This window comes from Crassostrea angulata, chromosome 3 (genome assembly GCF_025612915.1).
Source record: "Crassostrea angulata isolate pt1a10 chromosome 3, ASM2561291v2, whole genome shotgun sequence".
NCBI classification, from domain to species: Eukaryota; Metazoa; Mollusca; class Bivalvia; order Ostreida; family Ostreidae; genus Magallana; species Magallana angulata.
In genome coordinates this window covers 13347638-13375563 of record NC_069113.1, presented here as the reverse complement: position 1 = coordinate 13375563, position 27926 = coordinate 13347638, and the positions used below count along the sequence as shown (strand labels likewise).

The following is a 27926-nucleotide window of genomic DNA, read 5'->3' as shown; positions in this document are numbered from 1 at the left end:
ATGTACAACCTTTGCTGTTTGTTTTCCCTTTACTTTTGGGAGGCATCCAAATGCATCTACAAGTAGTCAAATATAAATCATAAACTTTAAAAAGGTCACTTAAATATTCGAATATATCTAAAAAAAATTATATTATCTTTGGACGTTATGAATTGTCAAAAATTAAAATAAAACGTGAAGGTGTCGCAATAAAAGACGTTGTCTTTTAAACTTGATATAATGGCACTTTTGGGGGAAGAAGACCTTTAAACAGCTACTGGTATTTCTACAAAGACGCAGTTATACAATTCAAAACAACAGATTCGCGTTATCCGAGATAGTACATTTTCGTCATCGAGTTTTAAAATCGCAATTTGTATCGTATGATCGTATATAATAAAACGATCATAAAATATATGTTACTTCTGGCATAATAGAGATTGATTGAATTGGTTGACTAAAATTCAACAATAATTTGACGAGATTTCTTTAATTTAATTGATACATGCAAATGACAACACTGTGCTAGTTGCTTTTTTATTATAAAAGTTATTAGTAGAATTTGTATCGAAAATTTTTTTTGAAAACTTTGATTCGCTTTCATCATCTTTTTAATCGTTTTGTAGACTTTCTTGAAGGCAAAAGGTTAACGATTATCCAAAACGTGAAATAAAATCATAGATCTACACACACGAATAGACAAATGGTTCCCCATATCCAAGGTATTTTACTTTATAACTACAAAATGTCTCCTCAGCTGATCTTCAATTTGAAATCATTGGATATGTTAAAAACAATGTGGCGAATATAAATGAAGTTTTTATGACCGTAGCAATATTCTTTATATGTACATGAAACGAATACTAGTATATCAAAATTCAAAAAAGAAAAATAGTTAATGCTTTATATTATTTCAATTCTTCCTGAAAATTGTTTTTAAAGAGGCTTGTTCCTCTCTTTTTGAGTAACTATTTTATATCACTTATCTAAACATTTTGAATCATATAATGATTCTATTGTTAGGTCACCTGAGGAAACTCAAAAATAAAAATTATTTTTTGTAAAATTCATGGTCCCTGGGTCATGGGTTCAGGACATACATGTAGGGGGTGCAATATAGTGTTAATGCATATAATGTTTTAAAATCTTCTTATCTATTATCACATATCTGTATGAAAAACTGACTTCATAATTATGTTTACCAGGAAGTTCTCTACTAAAATTTTAAATTTCATGTCCCCTGGAGTATGGGTTTTGACTCTAGGGCAGGGCCAAAATAGATGTATATTTAAAAATTATCTTCTTTACTCCCACACACCTGAAAGGAAAACTGAATTCATGATTTTGTAGACCAGATGTTTTAAGTTTTTCGCCAAAATTATAGGTTTCATAGTTCTTTTTGAAAGATTGCAGGCAGGGAGGTGATCGTCATTACAAATTTATAATTTTTCTACTCCAAAATGAAACCCAATTAATGCATATATGAGACTCCTCGACAAGTTTGTGTATGGGTTATATGCTATTCAGGTGACCGTTAAGGCCTAGTGGCCTCTTGTTTTATATTTATATTTTACAATGCCAAATAAACGACATTAAACAAAAAGAAAGAGAATTATATATTTACAGAGTAAGGGACTATATTTTGTGGTGGAAGATTTTCAAGAAGAAAATTAGCAATTTTCATAACTCAAAAGTTTTAGAGTACTCAGTCTGGTGCAATGGCATCGGTGGGCAGACTTTTTTTTAATTATCGGTTTTTATAAACACCTTTTAATTTTTATCTTTTATACAAGATTGTGTAATTTGTATTTTTCTTCGATGTATTTCCTTTAATGTACGTTTGCTCTTCCAATTGAAGATATTTATGACAAAGTATGTACTGAACTGAAAACGCTCAACCGTAACTATACCTGAGTGTAGGCACGCTTTGTTCGAGGACCAGAATCATTCACTCTGTGTTACTCAAAACAGGTGCAATGTAAAAGAAATCCTACTCAGCAAAGATTTTGCATTTGCTTTTCAAGAAAGAACATTGATCTAAAGGAAATAGTACAATTGTGGGAGAAGTACTACAAAGTAAATGCAGTTCGCAAAATACGTGCGCATTGGTAACATTTTATGACAAAAATGCAGTAGAAAGCTTTATCGATTAGAAAATAAATGTGGATAGGTCAGTTAGACAATTGACAACAAGCTTTTTCATTTTTTACGCCAATTACATTTTTTGAATTTAAATGTATCAACTCCAAAGAAATTAGTTGTAAAAAGACGTATATTCACTAACAGGATTAGCAACTTCTTTACCGCCATGTTTACATTTACTTCAAAAAATATTATGCATGTTTTGAAAAAAAATTGCAAATTTTGCGTTCTTCTCCAACATTAAGGACCACATAGCGTAAAGCATCCGTACAAACGTGAGACATTAAAATAAGAACTTTCTTGTCAATTTTTGTGAATTGAATAAGTTCAAATACCAAAAAATCTTGTAAAAACATTGCTACCAAAAAATCCTGTAAAAACATTGCTACTGATTAAAGCGAATAAATGTGTTCTTCTTGCTGGTACGGATCTTTTTTCATTTTCATTTTTCACGCTAGACTTTTGCTAGTTTCAAATCTGTCCTTAGTTGCAAATAAACGCATATAAAGTACATCTATCGTATTATAGAAAGTATACTGAAAAGAAAATTTAAAGATATTAAAGTAAAAAAAAAAAAGTGTCCATTACTCATACTGCTCGGAAAACGACTTTAAACTTTTTTCAATCACTATAAATTAAGAGAACTAAAATCCTCGAGTTTACTTTGTATGGTCTAAAATCAAGAACTGGAACGGAAATCGATATGCTATTTGTAAAGAAAGAAACCAATACCGGTCCTATAAGCCAATTCAATTGTAATAGACAATTAATCCTTTCACATAGAATGCAAAAGTAATTTTTTATTTTTAGGCTCCAAGGATCCCGGCGGTTTTTAAAGCTGTCTTATACAATTTTGGCTGTCATATAATTGTAAACGCTGCATACATTTTCCATGCAATTGTATATTGAACTTTATCTGTGATAAATGATCATAATAAGCATGACAAATGGGATTTAAGTTTTTGTTTATACTTTAAGTAGAGTCCATGCTAATAAAGTAAGCCTAATATTTATGTGTCCAAACATTTTGACTAAATGGTTTCTAATTAACTAAACTGGTCTACTATACCTTCAATAAGAACCTTTCCGTACCATAAAAGAAATGTGCCGTACCGTTCAAGAATTCTATTGAACTGTTCAATTAGTATGCTATAAAACAATGAAAGCCTGGCATTAAGCAATAGCAAATTATCTGAAATAAGATATTACACACCTCCATAGCCCAAAACACGAGCAAAAATCCAATGAGTCGTCTACTGCTTGATTTTTTCTTTTACTGGTTTTACTTGATTCTCTGGTTCCCCATGATGTAACATGAAGGTTGCCAAGAGCGTATATTAACATCAGCATTGATGTTGTTGGAACAGCCAGGAAGTATAACGCTCCGTGGATTATATTGATAAATTCCTAAAAAGAATAACAAACTAATTCATTCTTATACATGTAACTGTCACATTAATATGCGTATCTATTGATACTTCTGAATGATATACATTTGACTACGTCATTCCAATCAGATATTTTATTAGCAGGAACTTCATTTTCCTTTTCGTTATTAAGATATTTTTATTGATATTTGATACTAGTACTAAGAATTATTTAATATATAAGAACTCATAATTTCATTTTTTTATTCCAGAAATTCCATTTACAGAATACCTATAAAAATGAATCATTTTCATACTTCTACGCAATTAAGTGTTGTTTTAAAGTACATGTATGTGAGATTATAATTATAAAATGCAACATATATGTGTCTTCATTGATATCATTAATGGTTACTATGATGATTCGCAAATTAATTATCTTAAAATATTAACTATCAATTATACGCCTTCTAGGCACCCGATCCTACCTTTATCTTTTTAGAGGCCAGTGTTGCTCTGCTTTTAATTTGTATCTCGTTTTATGGATTTTTGAGATGGTTGACACTTTGTTATTGTCATTTTTTTTATCTTTACAATTACAATGTAAATTCTTTTGTTGACATGCAAAGATTTTATGTAGATAAGCATTTATTGTTAAGAAACAATAAGTTGTAAACCACAATTTAGTTTTATCAGTTGGCAATTCTAAAATGTTCTAGTTTCAAACGATGTTTTCATGATCCAAACATGTTGTTCTAGTACCTTATATCTTATGTATGTGGAAGGTTCATTTCAATTAATGTAATGATATAATGCGCATATCATCGATCTAGTCATAACTCATATTGACATAAATTACATGCATGTCAATATAACTTGTGACCATTGTAGACAATTCCAAACTATACTCTGTCTCAAGATATCCTGGATTCTCATTTTGCTTAATAACTCAATATATATATTAATACCTCAGGATTCAAGCGATGTTCTTTCAAAAGTTTGAAAAACTTGCAAGATTTCTCCGTTGAAACGCCCCCGCTAGCTGATCATGTTTTAATGCACGGCTTAAAAATGTAATGTCTACGGGGATTTTGTATTGAAGCAGACCCAGATGATAATGTTGAAAAATTGCGCGAGGTATTCCAAGTGACTTCCGAATAGAGAAAAGATTTAAACATTCTCCATTATAAATCTCCGTAAGAAATGTGTTTTGGTTCCTGTGAACTTTTATGAGTGAAAAATGATAACGTTTCAATGAGGATATCTTGGAATTTATTCCTTTCATCGAAGTCAATTGCACTTCTTTCACATGTATGTGTATTTTTATCAATACTCGGCAAAATGTGCTGCATAAATATCATAGGACAGACTATAATTAAAGTTGCATTTGCATTATAAAATAACGTTTGTTTGTTGTACCATGTAAGCGATTTTTGATAATATCTAAGCATTTTTCAAATTCCAATCTTTAATTTTTTCTTCTTGCACAAACACAAGGTAGAATTGGATGTTGGATGTGGAAATGTCCAGTTTTAATGCGGACAGTTATGTAAGACAAAAAGAGCTATAGCGTCTCTGCCCGTCGTTTCGCTTACACCTGTTTCTGGACGGAAAGTACCTGTTACTAATTATAGCTTCAAGTACCTGTCGCAATATGATGTTCGAAACACAGATACAGCTTTTGTAATTGTGTCTCTAACAACCGATTTGCCATAAATTCGGGAAACCTAAATTGAGAAATTAATTTTTAGAACCTGTGTATTATGTCACTTGGTAGTGTAAGCTTTGATAATTCCAGCAAAATATAATGAATCTAAATGAACAATTGCATAAAGAATACATTTATAGTGTTATTGAAGATATCTTTTTATATCGTGTGTGATCATACTCATAATCAGGCTGAAATAAACAAGATAAAATCTAGAATTTAAACTACATGTATCTTTATCGGGCTTCATTTAATTGAAAAAAAAGTTACTAATTGGTGGAATCGATCCAGCGACCACAAATTCAAAAAGACCTCCGCGTTACCACTAGGCCACGCATCTAACACTTTTATTCATGTCTTTCAAATATGTATGGCTATACACAAGATTGTATTAGAAAAGTCACTAATCGATTTATTTCTCTAATTTTCAGTACAAAGACCACATTAAACCAAAATTAATTCAATGTAGACATGTACTACAATACCTGTAAAACATATTTTGGGTTTAAAGTGGTTCAAATAGTCAAATATACCATTTGTTATCGCATACTCACAAATTTAAGTATATATCCATAACAAAACCTGATTATTTTATAGATGTCGTGTAAATTATTAAGACTCTTTTAGAATGATACTTATGTTCTTTGCGCTTCTTTTACTAAATTTTGAATGATATTAAAAATTCCTGATTGTGTGACAGTAAGGCCGGTCCGAATACCCGCGCCAGAAAGCTCAGTTGGTAGAGCACCTGCCTAGAGATTCAGGGGGCCTGAATTCAATCACAGTCTGGTCCGTCATTATTTCTCCCATCCCGTAACATTGCAAAAGCGTTACATTTTAGACCAAATCGTATATCAAGTGCGATATACCTCTTTAAAATTCGAACAATTTCAAATTATTTGCGTGTTTAACAAGTCTAATTTACCCTTGGATGCAATACTGCGGCAAGGAAAAATATTCCAGCGACATAAGAGAAGAAATATGTTGTCACAGAACAGAATCCACTCCTGATGGCGTCCATTATCAGGCCAGTCAACACAACAATCATCATCAGGGCATAAATTGAAGAGATCACGGAGATAATGTTGAGCTTAAATAGATAAATTTTAAAATAAACTATTATTGTTACATGTATGCAACCATTTAAGCAGTACACTAATGATAAGAAAAATTATCTACATTGCCGTTAAGACCTACTTTTTCAGTTAATTTGGTATGAATATTTCTTAAATAGTTTTGACATTGTAACATCATAATTGTTTTATTTTTCAAATGAACATTAGTTTAGCTTTTTCAAATGTAGCTTTAGCTTTTTAGCTAAACAGAAAAAAAATAGATTTAGAGCAACAATTTTATACATTGCACTCTGATTTCCTCCTTTAAATAATTTTTAGACTTTACCTCTTTTCAAGGATACCACAAAACCTGATTTATAATAACACAACAGTTTAAAATATAAAATCATATTTTCCTTTATTGCTGACGTAAAAACCAGATGATGTCAATGATCTATTTTTTTTTTTGGGGGGGGGGGGGGGTTTAAATGTTCTTTTTGCATGCCTTACAATTATCTTAATGATTAAAGTGATGAAAACAGACAAGGACAACATTAGAAACGGCACATTAACAAAGAGAAAATAGTTTGTTAACATTTCTATTGTATACATGCAAAACAATAGTTTACCTGTGTTTTTTGTTCCGCACACACACAGGATAACATCACAATGCTTATAAGTAAAAGGTTTGTTACGAAAGCAATCCATAGTGGAATCTCTGGAAATGCTAAAGAGGTCGCACCAAGTATCATGAGAAATATTGTTCCAGGTGTAATAAGAGATGCAGCAAACAAAAAAGTGTGATAAATCAAATAGAGTTTTGTGATGTTTGCATTTGCTTTAGATACTGAAAACATGTTTGATATTATTTTAAAGATATTAGCTAATGTAGAAGGAGACCATCTCCGTCTTTGATTAAAAAACTCAAAAAATCCTTCAGGTACATAGGTGTAAGCGTCAGAGGCCGCTGTGTACTCTAATTTGAATCCTTTATTCAACAATAAGGTGCTTAACCATCTGTCTTCACCTAAAATGAAAATATTTTAACAACAAAATATACATGTATCAGATAACCAACTTTTGAACTATTGTGTACGAGATGTACAACGCATATTGCATATGTAAAATTAGAAGAAGAAAAAATTCAGCTCATTGTGAGAAGTTATCTTGTTACCTTGGAAAATACATAAAATTGAATTTACACTATTGCAACGTATGATTCATGCCCGGTATATAAGTACGTACATAGTAATTGTCTGTTAAGTACATAATACTGAACTCTGTTTAATTAACATATCTCTGAACTGATTTCGATAATTCTACTACTACATGTAATTTTTTTTACAAAGTATTAAACTCCATAAATAACCAAACGTCATTACAAAATTTGCAACCTTCAATTTCAATATGCGGGAATATAAACCCTTTGTATTTATTTAAACTGAATGTACGCATGGCTGCCTAAAACATTGTTTAAAAAATATTTTATCCAAAGCATCGCTTTCTATTTCATGTAAAGCTCAAATACTTTGTAAAGCTTATTTATTTCATATTTAACAAAGGTAACAATGTGATATTTAAGATGTGAAAATCGAGTTTAAAAGCAAAAATGCTTATAAAATAGGCCTCCACATACATGTAGTTTTAATGTTGTTCAAACACTGTATTATAAACCAATATCATCAATACTTTTTCTATTGATAATGATACATTTTTTTTTTAGTTTCAAAGCGTTTGCTTGACCTTTGTAAAGATGAAAAAATGTCTGTCGAGATCTAGATTTGAAAGACTGGAATCAAGATATTTTTAAAACAAGATATTTTAACAAAGGACATTCCAATTTTAACATATTATAAATTCTTTCGAAATACATAGATCATTTATCTTGCAATTGTAAATTAGGTAATTTATATGAAGCGAAAATATTCTTATTTTGTTAATTAGACTTGAAAAACAAATCAGTTATTAAAGATTTGTACAAACCCTGGTCATATTGAATACACTCAAGACCAGTTGTTGGGTTTCTTGTATAGATTTTGATGACATCGTCACTCATCAAAGCAGAGGCGCGAAACAGACTGAAACACCCAGGGGAACACAACACACAACCAAACACATGTTCTGTTGCTTTTTGTAACCAGTGGCTCACAGCGTATTCAAACCTCTGATACCAAACCACCGGACCTATAAATATATCAATTATCATGAAAATTATTATTTAGTGAAAGTTTATTTCATTTTTGACTTTCAAAATAAAAGAACATGGAATACAAGATATGATAACTGGTACGTGTTTGTAGAAGCAAATTATGAAATCTGAAATATTTATCACTTTTTATATGCATCTTAAATGTTTTTGAAAGGATTTGAAATGATTTATTAGAATAGTTTACCTCCTCCCATTGGAATAATTCGTCCACAAGCTGCACCAACATCAGGGTTTTTCAACATTCGTTCCAACAGACGAAGAACGGCATCGGGTTCAAAATCAACGTCCCCATCAAGTGCAAGAATAAATGTTTTTGGTGCTATTTCCGTCTTGAATTTCGTCTGTTCTTTTTCCATTTGGTCCTAATAGATGAAATAAATGTAGTCTAAATGAAGGCTCATGTATAAACAAATTTTACCAAAATATTCAAAGAAGATATGTTGGTTGATTTGTTTACACCCCTCATCACATCCCTGAGCTCCTTAATTTTACAATAGGAAATTAAACTTTCGAATTATTATATGATCCAGCAGAACTCAAACATCATCCTTACAATTTTTTTTCATCAAAATAATACAACACGTGTTTCCTTAAGGTGGAATGCTACATCGTCACAGCATGTCTGACATCCTTTTGAAACACCATTTTGTTCCGGATTAACAAAATTATGTCGTGGTACAAATTAGCTATACGTCGTTTAATTGAATTCTTCTAACAGAGGAGATGAAACAGGAATGAAATCACCAAAATGCTTAGAAAATAATTTAATTTTCTTCGTGGTTAAAACTTTTAACTAACATTGATTATCAGCTGTTTTGTACGGAAAGCGTAAAATCTACATAATATACTGTTTCCCTGCTATTGGCAATTTTTTTTTCATGTCATCTGCAACTGACAATCTTGATATTTTCACTTTAACTATATACATGTAGTAACTCTAGTAATATTTCACTTAAAATTCATTTTTTTTCGCTTTAAATGTTTTCTATTCTGCAATTTGGTATCTCTAATAGTCAACAAGTATTTGTCAGAGTCAGTCGTTGAGTATGAGCAAGATACGGATCTCACAATTCTTTGTTGTGTAAACAAAGCTCAGGTCATGGTTTTGTTTACATTTTGAAAACTGACCAAAACAATTCAAATTTGCAATTTTTCTTCTGACAACAATTTTGGTAAGTTTTTGTATGAAAAAGCCAGTTAAGAAATGTCTACATGTGTACAAGATGGCCGTACGATTCTGGGTTACACGTTTAACTGCCCTTACCACTTTTTCAGACAGTTGTCATATGAATTTGTATTTGAATTGGAAAGCCATACATGTATAATCAATGAATCAGATTAAACCATTTTCCACTCAGTAAAAACATACATTCATAACTTTTTGTGAAGGAACTCGCTCATATATCGGCGTGCTGCTGGTCGATGGCTGCTCATCATCTTGCCTTAATGATTCCATAAAAATTGCTTTTTTAGCCAATGGAATGTAACTCAGAAGATAATACATGTACATGACCTAAAAAGGGAAATATTATTTAGATAGTGATGTTTTTAAGCTACCCTGATCTGAAAGCTCAAGTAAAAAATTCTACTCAGTTTTTATTCGTCTTTCTGTAAATATGTTACTTTTTCGACTTCTCAAGAATCACTTAGCCATTTTTAACGAAACTTGTCACAAAGAATTATTGGTGAAGATTTGGTTAAATGAAAAACCACGGCCTCTTTCAAGGGGAGATAATCAAGAGTCACTTGTATTAAAAAAATTGATATTAAAAAAAAAACCTTCTTCTTAATATAATTAGCCAGAAAAGCTGAAACTTGTGTGAAATCATACTCAGGTTATTTAGATTCAAGTTTGTTAAAATCAAGATCCCTTGGGGCACAATGGGGGTGGGTGGGTGGGGTCGTATTTTTAAATAGGACTACAATATAGAAAAACTTGACACCACATTCTCAAAATCCATTTAGTCAGAAAAGCTTAAACTTGCGTCGAAGCTTACTTATGTCGTGTTGATTCAAATTTGTTCAAATCATGGTCCTCAATGATACGATATGGTCACAATGGGAGGAGGGAATTTTATGTAGTGAAATATAGAAACAACTCTTTAAAATATCTTTTTTTTTCACAATCTAATCGTTTGTAGAGTGGGACCACAATACACGGGGCTGGGGGTGGGGACAGGTGAGAGTGCCAAGTTGTTACATGGGTACAAGTATATAAAGAGAAAAAAATAAAATCTTAAAAACCGTTTTTTGTCTAGAAAGGCTGTTGTATTTTATAAAAGCAACCTAAGTGTTGATTCAAATTTGTCAAAATCATGATTTAGAGGTAGGGTTGGGTCATTAAAGTATCCAAATTTACTTAGGAAAAAGGTGAATTATTTTCGAAATTCAAATGTTCTGATTTGTGATGTTACTTGTATGCAAGCATGTTCATGTATTGTTGATTGTAAATTGTTCATACTGTGGCCCCTGGACAATTTTAGGGTCCACAGAGGTTGAACGTTCAAAGTTTGATGTAGGTTTATATGTTTATGATCTTCTTGAGAACTAGACTATTTATTGGAATATCGTAATATCACATCATCCTGTTAAAAAGAGGGCTTTTGTATACATTTGTATATATACACACACACACACACACAGAGAGAGAGAGAGAGAGAGAGAGAGAGAGAGAGAGAGAGAATTATTTTGTTCAGAATCTATTCTACATTATTGTCGATATATTTTGTATATTACTCCATAAAGCTGATTTTATTTTGTTTTTTAGGTGAGTATTCTGATACATGGGCCTCTTGTTTGTATAGAAATATCAAAATAATAATATAAATTGTATTATTGCATGCATTTCATATAACATTTAACCTTGATTGGCTCTACGTACATGAATCAATAATATGAGCTTTAAGGTCTGCTTTTCTAAGACCTTATTGTTTTCGTGTATAACTGTTTAAAACTACATGTCCAATCTTTCAGTCTCTTTCTTCGTATAATAATTTTGTTGGATTCTTACAAATGAGCACCCTCTTTATATGTTTGGAGATCACTTGCAAATTTCCTTTTAAACCTTCCATCATCAATAAACTAGTAACTTTTCGTCAGACAATTTACCATTTTCGTTCACTTTGCAATATTATAAATATGCCTGTTTATGTATTTATATGTGTACACACGTGTATATAAACATCATTTTGCTTACATCTGTTTTATCTTTTAGATCCTCATTCTTCTTATGATTGTAAATCTTTGTTGCCCCTTTGGGGGCCCAATTTGGTTCGATAAATCTTGTATTCTTGTCTCGTTCTTTTATAATCGTTATTATTTTTTAAATAAAATATTGTCCTGGCGACTTTGGATTTCTAAATTTTGACCTAGGTTGTGCCAATAACTTTTCAGAACATTTTGATATAATTGCGAGATATTCACAAATACATTATATATTTAAGACCGCGGAACATTAACTGGCAAGATTGGAAATATACAGCTTACGCCAATTCCACCCGTTACAGTCAAAACATTTGAAATGGGCGGGGGAAAATTGAAGCGGACGTCTGAGAAAACATTGGATTGAAACTGTAGTTATAGGAAATGTATTTTTCAATCCACCTCAGTGTTTCTAACTTGCTTAGGTATGTGACTCAAAGCGATGTAAAAAAAATTAGTATCAGCAAGGCGATGAATAAACATTCTATGTCATCAATAAGTATGTAATAAGCAAATATGAGAAGATCCTATAATTGGGGAGATATCATACGCAAGGCAAAATAAAGCTTTGTCCGGTGACTTTAGAAAATCAGTCGTCACAATATAGTGTTTAGCTAGATAAACAATGGACGCGCATAACGTTATCTATTCGTATACATTAACTTAGCGGGAAACTATAATTATATCTGGATACAATTTGAAATTATTCAATCGAAGTTTGAATTATTCTCCTCGGGGAATAAACCCCGGTTCAACAATGGCCCCACACTTGAATTCAGACTTATATGTACGACTGATTCTCTAAAGCCATCGGACATTGCTTTGCCTTAAGTTTATTATAATCACTCCCAAATTGGGATCTTCCCATATTTGCTGAATATATACTTATTGATTAAATGAAATCTTTGTCAATCGCTTTGTTGATACCAAGTAAGTTTTTTCAATTGCTTTAGAAATACTGAGGTTGATTGAAAATACACTCCCAAAAACTACAGTTTCAATCCAATGTTTTCTCGGACGTCCGCATTAATTTGTTCCCGCCCATTTCAAATGTTTTGACTGTAACGGGTGAAATTGACGTAAGCTGTATCTTTCAATTCTTGCCAGTTAATGTTCCGCGGTCTTAATGGTAGATTAAAATGAAACTAGTTTTAGTACTATAAAAAGAAACCTACAGAATCTCACTTTTAAAAACTAAACTCTAATCTACCTTGTGCAATATATACCGAAAATTCGCCTAACGATGCATGATAAATAAAAAATAAAATTATTATACATCCCTTCCAGCAATCTTTGGTTACAATAATCAACCCTTTCCGTTAATCATCATCTAATATAAAGCAGAAATCAGTATGTTTCGTTCAATTTCGAGGTCCCACTATGACGTCAAATGAATACGTCATCGTCAGATCAGTATACTAACAACTTGTGCAAACTAATAAAAAAAAATATAAAAGACAAACACACAGACACAAAGAGTCTGTTGACAGTAATTAGTCATCGTTCATTGAATTCTTTTTTTTTTGTATGTGGTATGATAATCATGACACGGCATTTTTATATCACATCCTATATAAGTGATTTGTCGATGTATATCAGCACTCTAACCTAACTGCTCTTGGATTTATATAGAGCGACCTCAAGCTTAAATGGCGATAATTGTCTGGTAATCTCTAACAAAAAATTCGAAATGCAACATTGCGCAAATAATATACAATATACAATTTTTGATGTTAAACTGTTCCTAAAAGGGTCGTTTCCTCAAACTTTCTTTTCGGGATATCGAACCGGTAAGAATTGAATTTTTAAACACATACTAAACAAATTACATGTATATTTAAAAAAACAAGAATTTCAAGCAAGAATAAATTAAAAAAATTAACTTAATTATGACAAAAAACTGGTATAGATAGAGAAAAAAATTGAACAATGCAGAAACGTACATGTAATTCAACAATAAATCACGAATGGCTCTTATAAATGCTCTAATCAAATATCTCAACGAGGCCATTTATTTAAAACGTAACGGTTACTAAATGAAACTTTTATTCTATAAAATTGAAAGAAATGGATCGTATCATTGTTAAGTTCTAATAAAAGTTGGATGTTGGATGAAAAATAAGTCGATTGTTGCACAAATATATTTAGGGAAATGCTATAAATGCTCGACTTAATGGATTAAAATCTACATGGACAAGAATATAGTAGATTTTTAACTTCATCTAAACAAGACTTAGGGAACTGAATACTTCGTCTACCAAAAAGGAATATGAAGATCAATTCTATGTATAAGAATCAAAATTCGGTGGCCACGCATAGTCACAGATTTTTTTCATACTTCACAAATTGATTGATTTTGATGAGTAAAAAAAGCCTAACACCATTTATTTACTGTTATGTGGTCCCGTTGACATGGTGACAGAGGGTAAAGATGTAAAAATGACATTTAAATGCTTATTTGAGAACTTATTGTAAGTAATGTACACAACTTGAGGCTTTTAGGGTAGAATATATTATAAGAAAATTGACATTTTTCAAGAAAAAGAAAAACATTTATGGAGAAACACATATTTTAAAAGTGTTTCCATGGTAACTAAAGAGAAATTTCAATATATGATTCTTTTCATTTAATTTGAATAATAAATGCAAATCTTGAGTTTTTTAGTACGCGCTATTATGGTTTCGCAATCAAGAAAATAAAAATTGAGAACTGTTGCTATGGTAACAAGCTGAAAAATAAGGTATTTTCTGATATTTTGAATGGGTATTATTTATATATAAAGTATATATAAATTATGTCAATTGGTATGAAAATATCATATGAAAATAAATGTCCTAGACTTGAAAGCAACTAAAAACAAATCTGACATTTGCCGAAAATAATTAATTTTCCAAAAAAAAAAGAATTTATGTGTGATTTTCTATGCAACTTTAATTTCCATAGCAACAATGCTTTTAGGTTGAGTTACTTACTAAACTCATCTTAAATTTTTCAGTTTTTTCTATTTCTTGGCCTTGTTACCATAGCAAAGGGTTTCAATTTTTCATAAAAAAAAATATATATCGTATGGACATCGATAAGGATATAAATATATTAACAATTTCCCCAATCAGCTAATAAAAAAGATATCAAATTTAAAAATTTCGCAGTTTCCATGGTAACATTTTAAAAGTTTTGGTTTGTCTATCATTTTTTTCTATGAAATAAGAATTGACAATAAAACAAAGGTTGTTTTATGTCTTTGATAGTTTCATTGTGTGGCATATCCTTCTAATATGGCTTTAAAATCGGTAAGTTTTGCTATTTTTAAATCTTTAGCCTCAGTTACCATGGCGACGGTTACCCCCAGCACCCAACTTTTAGTGTCTGTTTGCGTTTTACAACTAGGTATGTCCATGTCTGAAATATAAAGAACATTGTTGAATATGCGTGGCCAGACCCTCTTATAAATCATTGATTCTTTCATAGAATTGATATCAAAAGTTATTATTTTGTGGAAAGAGGATTTTATGTGAGTTTTTTAAGAAATACAAAACTTCAATTAGTAATTTGACGGAATACATTAGCCAGCCTTAGTGGTGTAATATTACTTATTAGGTTTGTTACTGACTGTTTACAGAAATTTGTGGGGTCGGTAAAGTCCATAGAAGGCAAGGCCGACCCTACAGACAAAAGAAAAAATTTAACAATTAAATTAATAGCTTAATTCTCTAATTTTTTTACCTTCCTCGTAAGTCGTCTGTACAAACCTGGATGCCATTATAGGATCGAAATATTACGTCACGAGCAAAGGGGGGTCACTCTATATATTTTGGGGCTTAATAAAATTAATGGTATGGTTGAACATTTGTGTGAAAAATCAGCTCAAAAAACGTTACGTTTTTTACGCCATGTTGCCGTATTTCTTGCCGTGTAAAGAAATTCATAAGACAATCACGTGACGCGATTCATCCAATGACGTCGCGGCATTCTAGTCCAAGGCAAAGCAATAGATATTAAAGACAGGGAAAGAATCGGTTTCTTCACATATCCTGGTGTATATATACACATGTGTTCATCTCACTCAATTTGATTAATATAAGGAAGCTTTTGAGAAAAAAAATCGAAGATTAAATGATGATGATACGTTGCGTTATGCGGTTATTGTGACCTTGCGCTATACAATTTAGCATATCATGTGAGATTTAAGAGATAAATCTAACTGTTTTAATGTAGATTTCACTAAAATAAATCTTAAAATAATTTTGTATCTATAAAAACTTTTTCTTAGAGAAAACTTGAATAATCAGGTTTGTTGACATACACAAAGTTGCGAATGCTCGTAAGTTTGAACTGAGTCGTACGAGGTACAGTTGTTGATGTTTTATAAAACAAAGACTAGCCTAATGATTCGAAGTAAAAACTATTGAATAAGGATGCATACTGGAAATGAAATAAAAATCGTGAGAGACATTATTTCGGTAAGTTCTTGTATAGAAACACAACTAAAGCGTTCAAGCGTTTAACACCACAAGTGCAGAACACATTTTGAGCAAACATTTTAAGTATGCTGAATTAATGTTCACACAGAATAAACATATCAAAATGAAACAATTAAAGATATTTTCGATGCTCCCACCTGACTCCATCTTTTCTTATTACGGATAAGAAATTTGTCCTTTAGATGTAGTATGAGTCTACAAGGGACAGCCAAACTCTTTTCGATTTTTATATTTTGTTCCTCTGGTGGTGACTCCAAGTCCCATTCTAGTCTTGCTCCGTAAGGTGTTGTAAACTTTTTAGAACTTTCTAATGCTTTAACGTTATAGAATGATCTACAAAGAAAAAACCGATCTAACAGGTTAAGTTTATTTTTTTTTCAAAAATGGAATTTGGAACCGTATGATACGTAGTGAAAATAGTCTAAACATGCTAATTAGATCATTATTGACGTGACTATTGTTATTTTAGTAGTTTAAATTCAATGAATGAACATGATTGTAGTTCTAAAGAAACAAATTATTTAATTGTAAGACCATTCTATATTATTTTGCTTTACAAATATTGTAATATATTTCCTAGGAGTTCATTGTTTCAATGTGTAATCTTTTGCCTTTAATACAATATATATGCATATCATACCATTGCTTAATTAACGTATGTACTTTGGCAAAAAATCATGAAACTGTACATGTATGTACAGTTAATTTACCTGTAAGATTAAATTTTAAGTAAGTAATGTTGTGAATGATATCCCTACCCTTGAATCCCATACTTTGGAATTCGAGTGATTTTGATATTTTATTTCTTCGTGTTTGACGATATTTTGTTTACTGACGCGGAAATATTAATATACTGGGATTCCATCTGCATTCGTCGAATATTCATTTTTGTGGATTTTATTGTAGCGTTAATCAACAAAAGTGAATGTTCATCGAAGTGCAATGATACTCTAGTATTGTATTGAAAGGATCATTGTTCACGAATTTACTTATCACTGAAACAGTGATTTCATCGACTCCACGAAAATTGATGTCCACAAATATTGGTGAAACTACGTACGATATGGAGCTTAAAATTAATCTGGGAGACTATTCCCTTAAAGATTATATTATATTCACCTTTTATGTGAAACATAAAAATGTGAGCTTATGGACAAAATGGATCATACGGGATTCTAAGAATGATATTATCTGCAAAAGTGTACGTTAAAAATTGAATTCCAGCATTCTTTAATATACATACCGTGAAGTTTCCTCAACACATTTAATAAACCGTTTTACAAATTCATTGACCTCCTTTCCACGAATTTTTTTAAACTTCTTTTTGTTAGTTTTTGATTCTTCTGTTTTGACTTTTTCTTTGTTTTCTTTAAATGCGTCGTCAAAGAATACGTGGGCTGAAAATAATAATGACCTTTGTTACATAAACGTGAAACTACCGTACATCATAATCAAAATTACATTTCAATCTTTAAAATAACTTAAGAAATAAATCAACTCTTAATGATAAGATATTTAAATATTTCAAGGTTATTCAAAATGGTACACCTCTTTAAAAACAGTCATCATTTATTTGATTTCATTTATTCAATCATCTCAATAATCATACTAAAATCCTTTTAATATCGATTTCTTTACCGATTTAATTATGATCAAGAAAAGATGAAAAACTTTCACGTTATCTGATGTAGTGTTTGAGATTATATATAACACGCGTCTGTTTCTTTACACTTTTATATTTTAAGTCCAAAAATACTGCATATATATGTGTGACTTATTTACAATTTATGTATAATTGCAATAAGATACATATACGTTATAAACTTTGTATTTAAAAATGATAAACTATGAACAAATGATGATATTCACCTTCAAACTGAAAATAGGTTTCTTCTGGATGCTTTGTTTTCTTCTTCTGCATCAGTACATTTTGTCTACAAGTCATTTTCCATTGGTATTTGTTTAGTCTGAAAAGTTAAAACTATCATGAAATTCATGGTATATAGAAAGAGGTTAAGCAATATCTGATTCACCATTTTGTAAATGAGAAAACAATGTTGGCTTTTTTGAAGAAGAAAAAATCGACGACCTATTTCATTCAAATTAAAGAAGATGAAATATCATGACAGAATCTCATTTATTCATTTATTTATCTTCACATAAGAGGTTTGATATATATACAGTGACTAAATATGAGGACCTTTGATAGATAATATATTTATACATGTAGTTCCCTTAACTTTCTAAATTACTCTGATTTAAAGTGTTCTATTCTTGCCATGCGAATGTTTTGTTTTATAGAGTAGCATTTTTTGTGCTTTATTTATATACTAAGGAAATTGCAAACATTTTAAACATTCTAAGACAAAAATTACCCCCTATCTAATTTTGTTTTCAAGATAAACATCACCACAATTTTTAATTAATCTAAGAACGTTCACATAAGCCTGACACCCGGTAATATTTTTTTATCATCTGTCTTGCGGTGTCGTTTCAAAATGTAGGTAACTGCATAATAAACTTAAACAGCACTTTGTAATACTTATAAATAATTTAATTTTTCCTCTTATTCTGCATCTATAGCTAATGCTTAAAAATGCGACGTATGACTAAATGAATGTCAGAAGTTTACATTTCTTTAAGGAATCATTTTTAGCATAAGGTGAAAATTTTGGTCGGGGTCTGGTCAAATCCTATAAACCCCGTACGAAGAATTCCACCCTGACTTAAGGCGGACTGTAGGCGAAATTTGAAAGGCGGATTCCGTCTTTCATTCCTCTAAATGTATAACTAATATCACAGATTCAGGGTGGAGTCCGGGTGGAGTCCGGGTGGAGTCCGGGTGGTATATGGCTCGAAATATTTGAATGAGATTAAGCGTATTCCGGATAATAAAAATCCGCCTTAAAACAAACGGGAATCCGCCTTAATCTTAGGTGGAATCCACCTTATGATAAATTGGAATCCGCCTTAATATAAGGTGGAATACGCGAGATTTCGCCCTGAAATTAGGTGGAATCCACCTAAATATAAGGTGGAATCCGCCTTAATACAAGGTTGCGTCCGAATCCGCCTTAGGGTAAAGATGAACACTTTTTTCAACGGACAGAAAAACTTCTTTTGATTTATGCTTTTGAATCCGGTGACTAAATCCTTTTAAATTAGCATCGGATGGGGTGGAATCATTGCCTTCATTTCTTTTATTAATCAGTGGCCAGACTTAAAACATAAAACTATTTATAATTCCTTTGTATTTCCTTTTTTAAACACATCATAATAAAGATATCACATCCAGAATATCTTTATATTTTCCTAATGTTTGCCTTCCACTTAATATAATAAGTTGTTCTTTTTGATTTACAGTCCACGTTTTCACTCTTTTGTACAGGTAGTTCCTTGAGAAGTTTCTAGAGTAGCTCAGATCTTCCTCGAATCTTTTCGCTTATTGCATCACTAAAAATACTTCTCTCACATATTCTGAAAACAATACATGTAATTTGATAAAGCATTACTTATAACCAACCACTCGATCTAATATAAATATATCAATATACATATAATTATACCTTTTTGTTATTATCATGATTATAAAGAATACCTTTCAACAATGTGAACAAATAAAAAGAGATCCAATCCTTACCTTTCAAAACTTTGATTTTGGTAGGGTTCATGTAATTGGTATGACTGACATTCTACTTTTTAGTCTCCCATGTCCATTGTCCTGCTTTTGAGCTAGTTTTTTATTTTTATCAGGCTGTTTCTCAATGCATGCTCATACTAGGACAGCTTAAATATAAGAACGCAGCTTGCCACCCTCCCAATGACTTGTTGGTATTGTTGCTAAGACCCTAAGGGCTTTGGGACAGTTTTAATCACGCCCTGACTGAAATTTTCTTCTCATTAAAGTCAAAGAATGATTTTTTAGTATATGTACTTATATTTATATATTATTTTCAGCAATTGTACGACTAAATATTAAAATATTGACATACATTTGTCATTTTCATTTCTTTTAATCACTTAAACCCGACATGCGCCGCAACAATACGTCATTTGAATTTATTGGACTATACATTACAAAATCGATTCGTTGTGTTATCAGAAACAAAGACACTGGATAATATAGATATTTAAAATCAACACAGAAAGCGGAGAGCAGCTAAAGATATATGTTAAAAAATTTAATTAAAAATAAAAGATTTGTTTACCCAAAGTATGACGTATAATGTTAATGTACATTGCTCTCCCCTTAAGCTAATTTTGGAATATTGAAAGCAGTAGATGCGGAATTAATGGGTGTTCTTCTTTTAATAATATTGTCGATGCGCTGTTTTATTTGAATCGGCAGTAAACTTACCTGCTGAAGGACCGATCGAAAGACGAAGAAGGTTGCAAAATAATTTTACCGCTGAGTTTTAAGAAATATTTAAACAGATATGACCGTCCAAGAAAAAATATATGAAGGCAGCGATGTGTATCTTGTGTACTATACGGTATGGGGTACAGGTTATTTTTATTATGATAAAATTATATAACGTCAGGTGCCAGAGACTTGTAAATATATATATAAAAAATTAAGTTATCGAGAAAGTTGTATGTTTTTAAAGGTTTTTTTTAAATGTATACTAATGAATTGTACGTGGCTATCAAAGATAATGGCTGAAAATATGAGAGAAATTGTAACAACTGAAGCAAGACATTTACATATTCTATGGATTATATAAATGTATCAGTACCAACCAATATACTTCTCTCTCTCTCTTTCTCTCTCTTTCTCTTTCTTTCTCTCTCTCTCTCGCACACACATGCACACACATTAGTATATCATAATTAAATAGATCTATATCTTTCTAATGCATTTACATGTATTTTCAAGTGGAAAGATGAATTGTGAATTATTATTACGTGTCATGCATTTGCTTAACAAGAGGCCCACAGACCTTGGCAATCACTGAGTACCATAACCCTTAGATTGACATGGCATCATCTATTATGACATAAGGGGGAGGGGGATTCTAGAGTTGGAGAAAAATCTGATTATCTATACCTTAGCCACAGGGGCCAAACATTTTACACTTTTGGTAATAAGAGACTTGCAGGCCTTCAATGATCAATCTTTTATAATATTCACAGTTTAACTTATAATACTGTACACACACAATGCATATAGCTTATTTACCATGTAGTTTTCAGGATTGAGTTAAAATTGTTAATAGATGACACACAGCAATAACCATCAGTAAAATTACATGTTCAATATATGGCAATCTTTACCCCCCCCCCCCCCTTAAAAAAGCCCCAACCTTTGTCCCAAGGTTTTGGCAGTGAATTTTTGCAATTTCACATATGAACACAATGAACATAATAACAATACATGACTATCTCGCACGAAAGTGATAGTACAGAAGAAAATATTATTAAATCAATACATTTCCACTATGTGGCAATATTGACCCCGTCCTATGCCATGAATTTCACAATTATGGTAGAGGACTTCGTGAACATCGATATCATATCCATGCATTTAGGTTTTTTTCTCAAATATATTTGGGAGTAGAGAAGACGATTTTCTAAGATTTATTACATTTTATTATATGGCCTGTCTTAAGGTCTAAACCTTTTTCCAAGGGCCACGAATTTCACAATTTAGGTAGAAAACTTTGTGGACATAATAACCATGCATTTAATTTTTTGGATATATATAAATATATATATGAGTGGAGAAAAGGATATTTTAAGAATTAATACATTTTCACTTAATGGTTGTATATTGGCTACATTCTAAGGTCTGAACTCCTGTCCAAAAGATTAACAATTTCACAATTTAGGTAGAGGGTTGCGTTGACATTATACCCATGCCTTTAGTTTTTCTCAATTAAAGTAGTAGAGATAAAAAAAATTTAAAGATTTTAAACATTTTACTATATGGCCATATTGGCCCCACCTTAGGGTTAGAAATACTGGCCCAGGGGCCATGAATTTCACAATTTTTATAGAGCGCTTAATGGACATCATAACCATGCACTTAAATTTTTTCCCACATGTGTGAGAGAAGATTTTTGAAAAGTGTGCCTTTTTGCATATTTGGCCCCGCGTATGAGGCCCTGCGGGTGGTAAACCATGAATTTTAAAACACAGATGTCTGTTTAACCATAGAGATGCTTCACATCAAAAATGGTAACAATTAGCCTTGTAATTTTCAACAAGACGATAAAACGTATTTTTCTTAAGTTAACGCACGACGACGGACGAAGACCAGTTGTAATAGGTCACCTGAGTAACTTAGATGGCCTACGAATGTTATTTGTTATTAAAACCTACATGTATAAATGTGCAATTGTGAGTGATTATTCTGGAAAAATAAAAAGGATTTCAAATAACTCAAATATAAAAATTTATCTCACCTGAATATTGATCTCAAGAGAGTGTTCATTTCAAGCTCACTTTCATGCCACATTGTAGCACACAAATATATAAATGGGATCATTTTGACTTGACAATCTTTCTTAGTCTGCAAAAAATGATGCATGCACAATAATTCAATTGTTGAAAGAAAACGTAATTTGAAATTTGATTATTTTACTTTCTAAGTTTTTTCAAAAGATTATTTATCTTTTGTAGATTATTGTTTTTCAAATGGTTAATGTATTTAGCCTACCCTGCCTCGTATATCTATTATAACTACAGGTATATTGAAAAATAAACACTGTGACAAAAAAGATACCCAAAATACATATGCATTCAACCAGAAGACTGAAAAGGCATATGAATTACCCGCTGAACAATGTATTCCATGCATTTAGAAAAAAAGACATAAAAATCTTAATCTTTTCTCTGCCATTTTATCATTTTCTACATATAATTACAATATTAATGCGATTTAATAAACAACCGTTTGATTAACACTACTTTTAAAAGTTGAATCTATTAATGATTAAAACATGACGAAATAAATATATTGCTTTAACAACAAAACCAGCGATTGACGTAATTTTCAATCTATTTCTGATTGAAATGCAAAAACGGTCATTTCAAAGTATATTATACTACCAGTGGGTTCATCTTATTGCTGTTTACTCAAAATGTTGTAGTTTATGATAGGCCCTAAAATCCTATAAGTATACCACATGTACTGAGGGCATCCTGGTCTGTAATAGTTAAAAATTAGTTGTAGAGATGTGATCAAATACTACTTCTGTGCGTTTTTCAATAGAAAACCATAGTTAAGAGTAGACGTGTTAGGCCATAAAACGTACCTCAATTTTTTGTGAGGTTGTCGCTGTTTCTTCTATTGTGTTTGAAGAAGTTGTCTCCTCACTTCGTGTGGTGTGTATCTGAAACGAGGTACAAGACATATATCAGACATTTACACCCGCTGTTTATTTTTGTGTTCGTTGACTTAGAAGGAACTGTCATGATTTGAACAAATACTTTCTTATTTATGTTTAATGTTCATGTATGCCAAATAAATATATAACACTGTGCCGGATAATTATGCCAGGATCAAGGGGGCATTTTTGCACCCGCTTAAGATGCAGTTTCGGAAGCATCCAGATATACCAAATGATAGACCATTGTCTAGAGAGTATATAACCAACTTTGTTTTTAGTGTGTTGCGCCTGACAGGTGAGATATTTACCTTAAAAATTAATATCCCATAGAAAAATGATTCTCCTACAAAACGTATTTAATTAAATATACTTTAGGAACTATACTTCCAATAGGAGAAAGCTATTTTCTGGAGAAATTTGATTCAGGCAGGTTACTTTCTTATAGGAAATTAAGATTTTTCTAATCGGGTTTTATCAAATCTTATTGGAATTGAAATACCTAGAGTTTTGAAATTCGATAGGAAATTTCAAATGTTGTTTTTCCTATGAGAAATTTTATTTTATGTCTTATATTAAAATTTAATCTCTCCAATGAAAACCATTATCATTTTTGACAATTCTATATGACTGTATCTTTTTTTCATCAATATATGATGTCTACCGTGTTTTGTTGCTAGTAATTTGTATGCATAAGACAATTTACTTCACGCTCTAGGTTTCTTCGTCTAGACCAGAGCAGCGTAATATCCACAGCATATCCTGCGTAAAATGGCATAGCAAACATTCTGGAGATAGAAACATAGTTATTTGACTGTTAAAGCCTTTTAATTTTATTAAACAAACAGTATCCAGGATAAAGAAAGTTACCACAACTGTATGGTTTGATTTATTAAGGTCGGTATACTTTTCAAGTTTTGCTATCCTCAGTCCGCTTCGCCAGATGTAGGTTGTCAGATGTAGAATTTGGCAGAAAGTCAAAACACCACAGCTTATGATCAAGATTTTACTAGTGGTAATTCCTTTATCGGTAATAAGGTCCCATTCTTTTGAAATTATGCTACAGTCGTGAATTTTTGCATCAAATATATAGCATTTAAAGGTGTAATGTACAATTAAGGGCACTGCAAATATATTCATTATCAAAGGTATCGAAAAACTCTGGTATTGTAAATAAGTTCTGCATGCATAGTAACTTGACTTATAACATCCGTACGATAGCAACAAACTTGTAAGGCCAGTCATCATGGGATCTAAAGTGAAGCAGTCACCGCTAAAGGGCAGAGTGTTGACAAGAAGAATGTTTTGGTCTAATAATGTAATCGTAGCATTAGAAATTCCATTGAATAACACACTGACACCTTCATTACCACCCATAACTAAGAATGTGAGAAGAAAAGTGGCACACATTATTATGAATTTAATAAGGGATAAAAGCATCATTAACAGTGGTCTCTTGTCGAGTCGTTCAAAGTGAAATCCAGAAAGATTCTCCCAAAAGCCGATAGATAATAATAATGTAATAAATGCTGTAATTAATGCTGTATTATGGGGCGAGACTCCTTTCCCTTTTGTTGACATTACACCAACAAATATAAGTAAAAGAATAAAAGTAAAAAGATAAAGACCAAAAGATATGACCCTTGACGTGTTTTGCATACGATTGGAACACAGCTTGTTGGAACAATAAAAGTATGGGTTTTTAATTCCATTAAGTAAAGTTGGTGTTGATATTGTCATAAATACTACAATTATACTAGCTGTAGCTTGGTCGAATGTCGGAAGAAGAACAAATACGCCAATTGTTTCACAAATAGCCTGAACAATCCCAAGAGCAATGATAATAACCCACTGTTGTCTCTAAAAAAGAAAAAAAAATGTACTAAGTCTTACAAGATATCATTAGCTGTTCATATATCCCCAATAAAGTTATTTTAGTACAATCGAAATTCCGGTTTACTTACAATTGTAATATTTATATTGCATTGATTTGTTTGGCTTTCCACTGTCCTTGTATTGCGTTTCTAATAATGAAATGTTAAGGAAAGAATCTTAAAGTGTATTCTTGTTATTCTATCAATATTCAATTTTAATTATCAAGTTATAAGACATATATTATAACTTAGTATTCATTTTAACTCTGATTAATTTTGTTTAAATTCATTTTCATGGGAAAGGTTTTTTTTTTATTAATGATCGATGTTCAACAAACTTAAGATATATATACGTACTAAGGTCACATTTAACTAAACTGAATATTTTTCCACATCAATATTCGTGTGGGTTTTTTTATTTAGGAAATCTACTTACCTGTGAATTTGTTGTGCTGGGACCGACTCTAGCTGCATTTGAAAATAGAGTAAGACAACCAATCTTTTGTTTGTTTTCGTCGGTGTCGTCCCTCTTCGAGTCTTTTTTTCTGCAAAATTGGCCAGTATGATACACCAATGAGTGCACGGATGGTGCTACTAATACGAGGAAGCATGCCCAAATCCAAGATATGTGTACTTGGGCTGGCAAAAAAGGTGCTGTGGTGTTTCCAGTATCACCGCCAAATTTGTTCATGGTAGTGAAGATGGTGGGAGGATTGAGGTTAATCAAAATTATATGAAAAGTAAGTCGTGAAATTAAAGCCGTTCCAAGAACAAAGAGGAAAAGGAAAAAAGAAAAAAATAAGCGAAGGCATCTGTGACATATCTCTACCCAACTGTCTTTTTCGTCAATCTCTGTTGTTTCTAGACTTGTACCAAATATGTCATAAATGCTGGAAAAAAAATAAACATGGCTTAAGATACATGTAACGATAGGAGAAAACATTATTATATTATTAATTCGCCATTTTTTAAGTGTTTCGGGTACAATGAAATGTTAACTAATTTTTTAGAAGAGTTGATATAACATATATTTTTCATCTATTTATTTGATCTAATTGCACTCACTGGCAGTATCTGACGTCAGAAGTGACGCCATTTCTATAATTCAATCAAAATCAGCCAAAAATTGACATTTTTCATATCTATTTACGAATGGGAAATATAGAGCGCATGCTTTAACAAGGAAAATTTTTTTGTCACTTATTAGTCTTGGCTAGATACATCTCTGATTAAAATATTTTATTTGTTCAAGAATGCGCTCTATGTTTTCGGAAGGAAAAACTGCTTGAAAACAAGCTGTTTTACGCTAAAAATGCAAAAATGGCGGGAAAAGGTTGTCTTTACAATGTCATTGTTCTAAATTGTGGGCACTTGAACCAAAATGAATATTATGTAAACACATCACATACATATCTGTACTAAGAAAACAAAGAATGATTATAGTAAAATAATGATGTTCATTTTAGGGGGCCATTTTAGGCCCTTATCATATATAGTCCTTTTTATTGTGTTTAAAAAAAGTTCTGCAATATGTATGCTATATAAAGAGCCTAAAAAGCATAAAGTGAGCATTTATTTATTTCAGAACCCTTTATTCTTACTTTTCAGATGCCGTTTGGTTGTTGGTGTTTCCTTCAGAGGCCGGAGATTCTTCTGAAGCCATTTTTGGCGACCAGCACCGATATCTTAAAACAAAATGTTAAGTAGATAAGGTATTTTTTTTTAAAACGAATCATTAATTAGTTTTTTTTTAATAAAAGCATCAATATTTGTTGCTTTTAAGTTATCCATACCAGTTCTTCTACAGCGAGTTAAATACAAGTAGAAAGAACCTGTTCATACAATCCAAATTGCATCAGGAACGCAGAAGTATCCTTTATAATTTGTCCAAAAAAAACCAAAATTATAGGTGGTCCTAACAGATTGATATGATGGTATAAAAGCATTTGGGAAGATAAAAATGGGATACAATAAGAAGATTGTTTTAAATAAAGAACTGAGAGTGGACCAGTTTTCTTCTATTTATAACACTACTGTGATGTTATTTCTTTGTTCCACTCACTGTAGTCTAAAATTTTACCTGTGACAGTCCGATATTACCAGTAGTTACAGTACTGATATCCTTCAAAATCGGACTGTCTCAGGTAAATCAACAATGAAACAATAAAAGTTTTAAATACAATATACCGGTGTGCCTCATACACAATATAAGACAGTTCTCGGCCCCAAAAGGCCTTGAAACTCTTTGATATTTTTTTTCGTACAAATTCTGTTTTTGGCATATACCGGTGTTAAATAGTGCCTTTTCTCCCTAGCCATCTTTCCCCCCGGAAAAATGGCTATATAGCGGTTTTTCCCCGGAAAAATAGCTTTATAGCAGTTTCCCCCCCCCCCCCGAAAGCTGACTATATAGTGGGTTTTCCCCCTTTTTGTTGCCAGATTACCCCCACGGAAAACCTACTTCATAGTAGATTTTCCCCCTTTTTTACATTCCGGTCATGTTCATGGCGGACCATTCGTGGCAATAATTAGCAAAAACTGATATGATATTAATTTCTGTTAATAAAAGATAATTATGGCA

General features: G+C 31.6%; 1 protein-coding gene across 1 annotated transcript in view; it reads right to left on the bottom strand.

Moving 5' to 3' along the window:
• The window catches only part of LOC128175142 (chitin synthase chs-2-like), a 35912-nt gene that overhangs the window by 3049 nt on the left and 4937 nt on the right, over positions 1–27926 (bottom strand). Inside the window, exons 2-18 of the mRNA XM_052840565.1 lie at positions 26947–27030; positions 25782–26235; positions 25436–25495; positions 24379–25331; positions 24178–24259; positions 23400–23477; positions 22548–22654; positions 18013–18110; positions 17387–17540; positions 16281–16476; positions 9830–9973; positions 8645–8822; positions 8235–8435; positions 6881–7278; positions 6122–6286; positions 3335–3528; positions 10–56 (exon numbers count right to left, since the gene is read on the bottom strand). Coding sequence (XP_052696525.1) covers positions 10–56; positions 3335–3528; positions 6122–6286; positions 6881–7278; positions 8235–8435; positions 8645–8822; positions 9830–9973; positions 16281–16476; positions 17387–17540; positions 18013–18110; positions 22548–22654; positions 23400–23477; positions 24178–24259; positions 24379–25331; positions 25436–25495; positions 25782–26235; positions 26947–27030 — 3593 coding nt within the window. The remainder of the gene's footprint in view (positions 1–9; positions 57–3334; positions 3529–6121; positions 6287–6880; positions 7279–8234; positions 8436–8644; positions 8823–9829; positions 9974–16280; positions 16477–17386; positions 17541–18012; positions 18111–22547; positions 22655–23399; positions 23478–24177; positions 24260–24378; positions 25332–25435; positions 25496–25781; positions 26236–26946; positions 27031–27926) is intronic.